General features: G+C 41.8%; 1 protein-coding gene and 1 long non-coding RNA gene across 7 annotated transcripts in view; one reads left to right on the forward strand and one right to left on the reverse strand.

Moving 5' to 3' along the window:
- The window catches only part of LOC142655820 (uncharacterized), a 326,804-nt gene that overhangs the window by 137,003 nt on the left and 177,793 nt on the right, over nucleotides 1-12,008 (forward strand). The gene's annotated exons all lie outside the window — the stretch shown is intronic.
- NTN3 (netrin 3) overlaps nucleotides 1-12,008 on the reverse strand; it is a 68,986-nt gene that overhangs the window by 21,022 nt on the left and 35,956 nt on the right. Inside the window, exons 3-4 of the mRNA XM_075830410.1 lie at nucleotides 8,369-8,557; nucleotides 1,671-1,820 (exon numbers count right to left, since the gene is read on the reverse strand). Of these exons, the coding sequence (XP_075686525.1) occupies nucleotides 1,671-1,820; nucleotides 8,369-8,557 (339 nt within the window). The remainder of the gene's footprint in view (nucleotides 1-1,670; nucleotides 1,821-8,368; nucleotides 8,558-12,008) is intronic.

Consider the following 12,008-nt stretch of genomic DNA (forward strand, 5'->3'; position numbering starts at 1 on the left):
AACATTATGTTTTGGGGGTGTTTCTCTGCTAAGGGCACAGGACTACTTCACCGCATCAATGGAAGAATGGATGGAGCCATGTACCGTCAAATCCTGAGTGACAACCTCCTTCCCTCCACCAGGACATTAAAAATGGCTCGTGGCTGGGTCTTCCAGCACGACAATGACCCGAAACATACAGCCAAGGCAACAAAGGAGTGGCTCAAAAAGAAGCACATTAAGGTCATGGAGTGGCCTAGCCGGTCTCCAGACCTTAATCCCATCGAAAATTTATGGAGGGAGCTGAAGATCCGAGTTGCCAAGCGACAGCCTCGAAATCTTAATGATTTACAGATGATCTGCAAAGAGGAGTGGGCCAAAATGCCATCTAACATGTGTGCAAACCTCATCATCAACTACAAAAAATGTCTGACTGCTGTGCTTGCCAACAAGGGTTTTGCCACCAAGTATTAAGTCTTGTTTGCCAAAGGGATCAAATACTTATTTCTCTGTGCACAATGCAAATAAATATATATAATTTTGACAATGTGATTTTCTTTTTTTTTTTATATATATATAATCTATCTCTCACTGGTAAAATTAACCTAGCCTAAAAATTCTAGACTGTTCATGTCTTTGACAGTGGGCAAACTTACAAAATCAGCAAGGGATCAAATACTTATTTCCTTCACTGTATATGCACAGATAGTTTGTCACAATCTAAATGACTTTCCTGGGAAAATTGTCCTGGTCATACCAAAAAAAAATGCGAACGAATGTGTTTTTGTGTCCGCAATTCATCCGTAAAAATGCGGATGGATTGCGGACCCATTCATTTCTATCGGCCCATGCACACGATTGTGGTTTACACGGACGGTGTTGGGTCCGCAAAAACTCAGGAGAAGTCATTTTATAGTCCGCAATTGCGGTCCCATTGAAATAAATTCACATCTTCTGTGTGCACGGTCTGTGATTGCGGACGGCCCGCAGATGTCACTCCGCAGCCGTCCGTGCCATAATCACTGGCCATGCACACGGCTCCGACCGTGTACATGAGGCCAAAGACGTTGTCTTGTATAGTAAATGATTTAAAGATCTATATGGGTTCGGGGTCTCTGTCCTACACGGATGACATTTTAGGGTATGTTCACATCTGCATTGTAGGCTGTCCTATTTTTTTTTCCGGTAAAATGATGGACACCATGATGGAAACCTGACAGAACCCATTAAAGTCGATGCGGGAATACATAAGAACTGCAATATATCTAAATAGCGACATCTCCTATTTTGTTCTGTCTGCAGTCTTTCTGTAAATGTTAAACACTGTCACCAAAAAAATGAATCTAGGAGGGGATGGTGGGGGATGCGGCTGCAGGTCTCACTGAAATAGCATTAGGGGTAGAGGGGAGGGGAGGCAGAAAGGGATGACATCTGATTGGTTCAGAGCACACAGCACAGCTCCGACATCACAGGAAGAGCCCGCCCCCCGCTCAGAAAGCATGGGGAGAGAAAATGTATAATTACAGAAACCAGCAGAGGAAAGGAAAAAGACCCAAAATCTACAGATATTACACAACATTTCTGGCTGCACCACATCTAATACACATCTACAGCTTAACAACATTTGCATTCAGCTGGTAGTAAAGCGTGGAGATATGCTTATGGACAGACAGTTCCTGTAGGTTACTTACTGATGCAAGGAGCAATTGGGGAACGGCTTTGTTGATATCCCTTGGCGCATCGGTTACATGTCAGACCAGTCACTCCATCTTTACAAGGGCATTGCCCTGTGGTCTGGTTGCAGGTCTTACCTGCTGCCCCCACTGGATGGCAGTCGCAAGCTGAAAGAGAAGAAATTATGAGTTCACCATCGATCACCATTTTGGGGCCGAAAAATCAAGTTTTATTCTTTGATCTCTAAATTTGAGCTTTTTGTATTTCACAAGCTCTAAAAACAACCCAATGTAATAATTCCACCTACATGCTCAATCCAACATCCTTTTCTTATCTCCGTTATAATGGTAACAAGTGCCAGTGAAGGGAAGGATATGTTTTCAGTTGTATCATTTTGGTTTTCAAAAAGTTGACATTGCCCCATCAGTAAGTGTGTGTGGTGCAATGTGAAACCCCAGGTAGGAGAATAGGGCACAGAACATATATGGGCACCTTCTTTGAGTTTGCCTTTTCACATTGAATGGAAGAAGTGGAGAATAAAAGACCTGTATTCCCCCTAAGGAATTATAAAGATGGGAACAATAATTCTTGTAGAGCGTAATTGAAACGACCTTCACCATAGCTTTCCAGCAGACAAGAACATGAGAGTTTGTAAACTTGTCATTTCAGAATATATGTCAAAGATCACTTCACTAATAGTCAACAATTGGTCTTGGCTTCCAAATTACAACATTAAAGGGGTTTTCTTGATTTATTACGCTGTTTCCGTAACTCCCGACCATGTAATCGGTAAGTGGCCGGGAGGCAGCGTGAGCACAAAAAGCTAGAATGGGGATTAGGGGCCCCTGTTCTAGAGATACGTGCGGGTCCCAGAGGTGGGACCCGCATTTATCTGACGTTTATTACATATCCTGTGGATATGTCAAATGTCCTTCATGGGAAAACCCCTTTAACTAAAGAGGATGTCTGAGATTAGAAAAAAAGGACCTGCTTTTTTTCTCTGGGAACAGCACCACTCTTGTGCATGGGCTGTGTCTGGAATTGCAGTACTTATTTGAATGGATCTAAGTTGCAGTACCAGAAGTAGCCTGCGGTCCTTCGAAACAACGGCTGTGTGAACGGCCCCGCTGAATTACATAGCTCCATGTGATGGCTGTTGTTTCAACAGCCGTCCCACGGACATATTCAACGCTGGTGTGAATCAGGCCTTAAATAGAGTTTTATTTAAGAAAAAGATAATTGAGGATGTTTTACAGTTCATAGACTTACTGGGAGCTGACGTCACTAAGTTATTTCATTGTTGATATTTTGTATGGTGCTGAAATGCTAAATATTGTGTGTGTTCCTTTTAATTATAACCACACTGAGTATTTGTGTGGAATAAATTCTTTTTTTCCCAAAAATTTTTGGTATAGTAAAAAAAGTTATACAATTTTTCGATATTTTCAAAATCTCTGCTTGTTATTCAGTGGGAACATTCATTGTTTACTTCCAGTGGAAAAATTCTGTCCTGGTCATGTGATGGACACACAGTTGCACGGCTCGTTACAGTATGTGTATCGGAGTTGTCTTCTAATGATCCCAGCACCTGTGTGTCCATGGGGAGAATTTTATCCACTAGAAGTAAACAATGAATGTTTTTACAGAATTACAGCAAGCAGAGATGGTGAAAACTGTGAGGAATTAAAACAGCAAATTATATTGGAAACGCATAACTTTTCATTATACAAAAAAATAACATTAATTTGCTGAAACTGGACAAACTCTTTTTACATAAAGAGCTGATACACTGCAAGAATTCTAGAAACCATGTTAGGAATGTTTACAAGGCAACCTACTCCGATACCCAGGCGTTAGATCTGTACTGGGGGATGGGGGGGGGGGGGTATTCATTGTAAGGGTATGTTCACTCTGCTTATTTTTGGAAGTTTTTCGGCCCGTAAAGGGCCGAAAAATCAGAAGCAGAACGCCTCCAAACATATGGCCATTGATTTAAATGGGAAAAACGGCGTTCTGTTCCGACGTGGCCTTTTTTTACGTGGGCGTTTTGAAAAACAGCTGCGTAAAAAGACGCCCGCGAAAAATTGCATGTCACTTCTTGAGCCATTTTTGGTGCTGTTTTTCATTGACTCCATTGAAAAACAGCTCCAAAAATGGATGTAAAAAAGCAGGGAAAAACTCGAGTTTGATAAAAAAAAACGCCTGAAAATCAGGAGCTGTTTTCCCTTGAAAACCGCAACGTGTTTTCAGATGTTTTTAGTCTAGTGTGTGCACATACCCTAATACCGTGGACCAGGACTTGTAAATTGGGGCCAATACCAAGTCTTAAGTTGTCCGTATAAAATGTAGATGTAGGGAATGTAACCCTTCTGGAGCATTAATATACCAAATATAAGAGAGAGAAGGCAACATAAGGATGGGACTCTTGGGATTCAGAGCCTAGTACAAGGCGATCCCACAAGGAGAAGGAAATGCGTATGAAAAATCAGCCAGTTCAGCTATCATTTTGTAATGCTCTGACAGAGCTGTGGTTGTCGTTTCTTGTTCTAGTGGGCGTCTTCCCAGTTATTTTGGGAGCTTAGCCTAGCCACCTATAATTGGACAATAACAATGACATTGTTCTTTCTGCTGGGGGATTTAACCTCTGACACGTCGCAGCAGGGGCTTCAGAAAATGTCAATCTTTATGATACAGAAATCTTAAGCAGTGGCTTATTTCGGCTGCCCATAATGTTTTTGGAAGCTGATTGAACAAGGTGGATGGCATCTTTTTTTAAGGCTCCATGAAGACACGGGGTCATGTGAGTGGTGATAAAATTGTACCATTACCGACTAAATGGTTCCCCAAAAGATAAAAATGTGCAGGTGACTTACAACAATTGAAATAATAATAATCCTTATTTATATAGCGCCAACATATTACGCAGCACTTTACAATTTAGAAAGAATTCTTACCATGTCTGAATTCTTCCAATTGTTGTACTACTTTTCTCCCCATTACGGTAATGCAACCATTTTACGGCAACTCGTGATCGATCATGTGCCCCCTGGGAGCCTTATCCTTATGTGAGGGGAATAGGGGCAGATAAAGGATGGTCTCCTGTCTATGGCCACTTTACAGATAACATACAGCTATTTGCTTGCTTGTGGTGATCTTAGCATGGATACAGCAGGAGCAGACCAGTGTTTTCCATCATCTGTCTTTCCAGCTGTTTCAAGACTGCAACTCCCATCGTGTGCTGACAGCCTTTGTTTTTAATTAATTTAATTAATAAAAATAATGCATAAATGTTGGGGTATAAAAGTCATCTAAAAAGACATAAAAACGAATTAGGACCCCTAATATTTCCATTCACAGGCATCAAGTCTTTGATAAAGATCATAGGCAGAGATGGTTTTTCCCAACTTTGCATCGTGTCCCGTCTACCTGCATGGGGCCCAATGGGAGTAATGATGATGATGGGAATGGAAACCCATGCAACAGTTGTGCACTATGTGGCTAGGTCCTATCCATCTTAGGCTGGGTTCACACGACCATGTTACGTCCGTAATGGACGGACCGTATTTCGGCCAGAAGTCCCGGACCGAACACAGTGCAGGGAGCCGGGCTCCTAGCATCATAGTTATGGACGATGCTAGGAGTCCCTGCCTCGCTGCAGGACAACTGTCCCGTACTGTAATCATGTTTTCAGTACGGGACAGTAGTTCCACAGAGAGACCGGGACTCCTAGCGTCGTACATAACTATGATGCTAGGAGCCCGGCTCCCTGCAGTGTGTTCGGTCCGGGACTTGCGGCCGAAATACGTTCCGTCCTTTACGGACCGAACATGCTCGTGTGAATCCAGCTTCAAAGGGGTTTTCCCACGAGGGACATTTATGACATATCCACAGGATATGTCATAAATGTCAGATGCAGATCCCACCTCTGGTCTCCGCACCTATCCCTAGATTGGGGCCCCCTAAACCCATTTTACCTTTCTCCCGCTGTCTCCTGGGCCACTTGCAGATTACATGATCGGCAGTTACGGAAACAGCATAGCTTGCGTTCTACACTGCTTCCGTAACTGGTATTCACTTGTATTGGAGTTAAGGAAACAGCGAAGCTCAGTGAGCTTCGATGGTTTCCTGATTACATGGTCAGAAATTAAGAAGTGGCAGCAGGAACCGAGAAAGCTAGAACTGAGTTTAGGGGGCCCAGTTCTAGAGATAGGTGCAGACCTGCATCTATCTGACATTTATGGCATATCCTGTGGATATGCCATAAATGTCCCTGATGGGCAAACAGCAGCTAAACGCAGGTAAAATCCGCACTTTATGGTTCGTTCTTTCTGCAGATTGTACATCTTAAGGGTATGTTCACACGCTAAACAAAAAACGGCTGTAAAATACGGAGCTGTTTTCAAGAGAAAACAGCCTCTGATTTTCAGCCGTTTTTTTTTACGGCCGTTCTTCTCTTGACCCAATGAAAAACGGCTCAAGAAGTGACATGCACTACTTATTACTAGGCATTTTTTTCACGCGCCGTTTTTTTCAAACGGGCGCGTAAAAAAAGAACGTCCCGTCGGAACGAAGTGCTGTTTTTCCCATTGAAATCAATGAACAGATGTTTGGAGGCGTTCAGCTTCCGTATTTTCATCTTTTTTTCAGGGTATTTACAGCCTGAAAAACGGCTGAAAATAAGCCGTCTGAACATACCCTAATATGGAAACAGGTGCAGATTTTATGCTGAGGATTATGGTGCGTTTTTTTTATAAACCTGTCAGATATAATTCTGAGACGGAAACGCAAGATAAATTGCCATGCTGCAGATTTTAAAATACGCACCACAGGTCAATTTACGTGCAAAAAAAATCCTCCAACATGTGATTAGATTACTTGAAATCTCAGTTACTGGTATTGTATTAAGCAAAACCGCATGTAATACGCATCGTGTGCATTTGGCCTAAGGTTTTTCATCAAGACAACACCTTTCCATATGTCCTATTGGGGCATATGGATACCATAGTGGAGAGATTCCCTGGTCAGGATCCACCTAGACAGCAGGAGCTATTATTTCATAGTTTCAACAGCGACGCTCTTGCCCATTGGCTGTGTGCAGCTCATCTCCATTTAAGTAATTGCTGCAATACTAGACCGGGCCAATGGACGAGAGTGGCGCTGTTTCAAGGGAAAAAAAAAAGCAAACCATTATTTATGTATTTTTTTTAAATCTCAGACAATCCCTTTATATGTACGGCTGGCATTAGTCCTGGCTCCACACGCACAGACTTTCTCTTCTATATGAGGAATGACCAAATAATGTTCCCTCTTATAAATTTGCTAGGATGGAAGAATTTTTTACATGCAAATAAAACTCCTGTTGTAGCAAAAAATAAATTAAAAAATACCCTGATATCCTGATGCTATGAGGGTCTTCTCGTCCAATTACATTTGCACAATTAATGTTAATTTTCTGGAAGTTAAAAAAAAACCTTTAGCTATGTTTTCAGTCCAATTGAACAGGTTTTAATTTCTCAGGAACAAGTAGTTATTATTTTTTTTTTTCATTAAGGCCTGGTTCACATAATGCAGTTTTGACAGTATTTAATAACACTACATATAAACCATATAAATACTGGCATAAACAAAAGTTAATGAATAGGCTGCAGAGAGCATTGCAGAGAAAAGTATTATGTAGGAGCCCCTTTAAACAGCTGTGTGTAAACCCCCTCACAGCGGCTACCTCAGCTGCAGCTGTTTAAAAGACGGAGCTGTATTTTCCGTGTGAAAAATGGGAGGAATTTAACCCAAATGGGGAAACTTACAGCTGGTAGAATCATTTAGCCAATAGTAAACTGGCAAAAGAAAAGGAGGAGAGGGGGAGGGGGCACGTTAGGGCTCATTAGGAGAAACTAATTGCCACCTTGTTATGGGACAGGAAAAAAGCGAGATGGAAATTCTTTCCAGGATTTATTTTTTTTAATTCATTTTAACTGTGGAAAAAGGAACGTGTTAGGAAGCTGCAAGAAGAATGCAAAGTTCAGGGAATATAGAGAATGGAGGTGTAGCGCAGATTTTGGGGGGCAAAACTGATGGAGGGAACTAGAAACAAATTACAGAAGTGGATAATATACGTTGGTTCTAAGACAAAGCTGGATCAAAGCACAGGTGCCAATTAGGATGGTATATAGGAGGCACGTGCAATATCCTGGCGGTCAGAACTAAGCTTCTAAAGCTGCTCCTCACAGCAGTGGCAGGCATAGGGATCAATGATCACAATATAATTGCTGTACGGGGGCAGGGAGGGCACTTGGCTTTGGCACTTCCTTTTGTTAATCTGGTGCCAGGTGGCAATAGTTTGAATGCAAAGACGGTGGGAATTAAACATTTTTTTTTTACCGTTTTTGGTCCAATTTCAGGCAATTTTTAACCTGGGAGATCATCAGTGCCTCCTCACATCTCTCGGACTTGGAGTTGACATGGAATGAGGCTCTATAATGACAAATGACAATCCAGAGAGAACTGTGGCCTATTGAATGGCTTGTCATCTGTTAGCAGTGGTAGGACTGTGGTCTCGACAAGTATTCCCTGTCACCTCCTATTGTCATGATGTTACAAGAACAGCTGTCGAGAGCCATGGGGAAGAAGATTGGCCCGCCACATACAACAAGTCTCCAGGTTAGACTGAGAAATAAGAGAAGAATCGGATATTTATCCGTTCAGCCTCCCGTCTTACCTTTACAAGCTCTGCGGTCGGTTATGGGGCGGCTGACATCCCGGTAGAAGCCCTCTTTGCAGTAGTGGCAGTGCCTGCCTGCTGTGTTGTGTCTGCAGTTCAAGCACACTCCACCACTTTTCCTTCCTGACAGCTTGTATAGCTCCATGTTGAAGCGGCAGCGGCGGGCATGCAGATTACAGGAGCACGCTGCGGACATGTAAAGATAATGGATGGTTAGAGAAATAATATATACAGTATACAGAGTTTTTCTGTTTCAATATGTCTTTATTAAACAGTTGAGACATCAGAAAATATATGTGAACAGTTCTACTCGCAGGTAGAAGAAAATAGTTAAAGTCTCAAATAATAATTAAATCATTAATTCCTATAAGTTTTAACATTTTGAGAAAATGGGATTCAAAATAATATGGATAATAGTATACAGAGTTTTTCAATATTAACTCATAAGATATAGGTCCACAGACAATATTCAGCAAATATCAAAGGATTGTTCTGTCCTTGGAATAGGCTATCAATGTGTGAGCTGTTGGAATCCGACCCTCGGGGACCCTAGCCAATCACATACGGGATGCAGCGTCAGTGACACACAATAGACCGATCCTTTGCCCCATATATTGTTTTGTTCATTTTATGATGATCTAGACTAGAAAGAAGAGTCCCTAGTTTTTTTTAGTTTTTTTTTACAAAAACAGCGCCATTCTTGTCCATGAGTTGTGTCTGATATTGCAGCTCAGACTCGCTTAAAAGGGTATTACAAAGCATTTATGGCATATCCACAGGAAAATTGCTGAATAAAACACTGGGTACTAGTCTCTCATATTTGTAACTGCGTTGTCATGTGACTGACGGAAGTATGTTTTTGGTAATGTATAGAACTTGTCGGCCTAAGGCTATGTTCACACGGGGTATTTTGCAGGAGGAATATCTGCCTCAAAATTCCGTTTGGAAGTTTGAGGCAGATATTCCTCTCCCTGCACGCCGATTTTCGCTGTGTTTTTCGCGCCGTTTTTCGCCCGCGGCCATTGAGCGCCGCAGGCAAAAAACAGCGCGAAATACGCTTTCTCTGCCTCCCATTGAAGTCAATGGGAGGTCAGAGGCGGAAGCGCCCGAAGATAGGGCATGTCGCTTCTTTTTCCCGCGAGGCAGTTTTACTGCTCGCGGGAAAAAGACGCCGACGCCTCCCATTGAAATCAATGGGAGGCATTTTCGGGCCGTTTTTGCCGAGTTTTGCGATGCGGTTTCCGTGTCAAAAAACTCGGCAAAATACCCCGTGTGAACATAGCCTGTGGCCAGGGATTGGGGATTCCGCTTCAGCAGTGCCTGACGTCACTGTGTCCATATATGGACACAGTGACGTCAGGCACTTCTGAAGTGCAATCCCCGACCCTGTGGCCTGTGTCTCCACTCCAGGAGAAGTCCCTGACTTCACTGTCCATATATGGACAGTGAAGTCAGGGACTTATCCTGGAACGGTGGTGCTATCTACAGACAGGTGTGGGGGGGTGCCATCTATGGGGGGGGTGCTGTGTAGAACTTCCTACGGGAGGCTGTGTGCCATTACCTACAGGGGGGTCTGTGGCATTACCTACAGGGGGCTGTGTGGCATTACCTACAGGGGGCTGTGTGGCATTACCTACAGGGGGCTGTGTGGCATTACCTACAGGGGGCTGTGTGCCACTACCTACAGGGGAGCTGTGGCATTATCTACTGAGGGAAGTGTGCGGCAAAAAATTACAAATGAAATTCATCCGATTTTAAAACGGACAGGGAAAAAAACGGATGCAACATGGCCGGGAAAAAACTGCAACATGGCCCGGAACGGATGCAAAATGGCCGGGAAAAACGGTCCAAAACTGCCTTTTTTATCGGCCGACACTCGGACCCTGTCTTGTGAATAAGGTCTTAAGTGTAAAAGTTAAAAGGTGGGAATTCTTGTTCAATATCTGACCGATAGACGTATGTGACTGCATTCATAGCTGGTGACTCCATGGTTGTATACCCAGATTAGGCCATTTTGCCCTTAGCTTGATTATTACCCGTTACCCAGTCCCCCCGTCTGTTATCCTTATGGGGCAATTTAGTAGTTATTTAGCATGCAAAACCATCACTTTTTCTACCATATTTTTTATTTTATTTCTAAAAGTATGCAAATATAGAAGGATATTCTAAGTTTGCATCTCAAGGTCGAATTACTTGGTCAAATCTAGTAGCCATAGTGTGTTTTTGAGAGGCAGTGAAGGTGCACTTTCATAGATGATTACATAACGATTGAATGGCTTCTCGGCTCCTGAAGCTTTTTCCAGGACCGTGTTAATTTTAACCCCTTTCCTTCATCACAGTGTCGCTAAATTCTTCCTGGCTGGAAAGGGTTTACTGCAAATCTGTCAAAACAGTATATTTTGTGTATGCAGCAGGTATGCACCGCAGCCCTCTAATACAAACAGCTGTCAGAGCTCACACTGTCTGTATGGGAATGTCTGTCGCTGGGTGTGTGTCCATGTGTGTGTTTGGCATAGTCCACCTGTGTTTGCGTGTGCTTGTCTCCGTCTGTTTTAATGTCTTTCTGCGTGTGTGGCTGTGTTATATATACAGTGTGTGTGTGTGTGTATATATATATAGTCCTTTTTATCTGTCTATACGGTGATGGATTTTAACAAGCTGCATCTGTCTAAATACTATCTATCTATCTCTATCTATCTATCTATCTATCTATCTATCTATCTATCTATCTATCTATCTATCTATCTATCTATCTATCTATCTATCTATCTATCTATCTATCTATCTATCTATCATCTATTCTCCATCTCACATCTACTTATCTATCTTTGTATTTCTACTTCTAGCAGGGTATAACCAGCAGGTGTCACTGTTGTTATTTTGCTATTTGGAGAGAAAAATAAAGTTCAGTCTGTGACTAAAAGGTCAGCAAATCACCAGATGTTTGGGTTGGTATTTTAGGATGTCCTCAAAAACAAATATTTTCTATTTCTACTATTAGATTATTGTTGTTTATTTTTTACTTCATTGTTTAATTATTTTTAATTAATGTTCTTCTTAGGATATGATTTGCCCAACCAAAAGTGTCTCTTTCTTCCTCTGTTTTGGTCTCATCTGTGACCATAGTATAAAGTGAAGAAATCCGAACAGATTATTGTGCACTTTACGTTTGCATATTTCTCATTTCCTCCTTTGAGGTGGGATTTTCTCTCCCATGAGACATCACTCCTATCTATACTGATAAAACTAGGTTTTCCAGTTTTATGTTAATAAAGCCTAATCACTGTATAATGACTAAGTTATCAACATTATAAAAAGTTTTGTGTTGGGGTTTTCTGATTTTTAGAAACTCCTTTTTGTAAATACTGTTTTAGGCTTACATTATGCACACATTTTGTCTAGCTTTTTATTTGCACAAAAACAAATCGCATATAAACAAAACGCACGTTTTTTAGGAAAATGGTCTTTTGTGTGGGTTCTTTTATTTTAAAAAAAGTGTTACATAGTGGTCTTTTTTATGGTGCTGATTTTCACATTGCTAATGATAAGATTCAAAGATCTGATGCATCTCCTTTCTCCTTTGCCCACTTCTGTGTTTAACTAAAAAAACTAAGCCAAAAACTGTATGTGTGTGAAA

This window comes from Rhinoderma darwinii, chromosome 6 (assembly GCF_050947455.1).
Source record: "Rhinoderma darwinii isolate aRhiDar2 chromosome 6, aRhiDar2.hap1, whole genome shotgun sequence".
Taxonomy (NCBI): domain Eukaryota; kingdom Metazoa; phylum Chordata; class Amphibia; order Anura; family Rhinodermatidae; genus Rhinoderma; species Rhinoderma darwinii.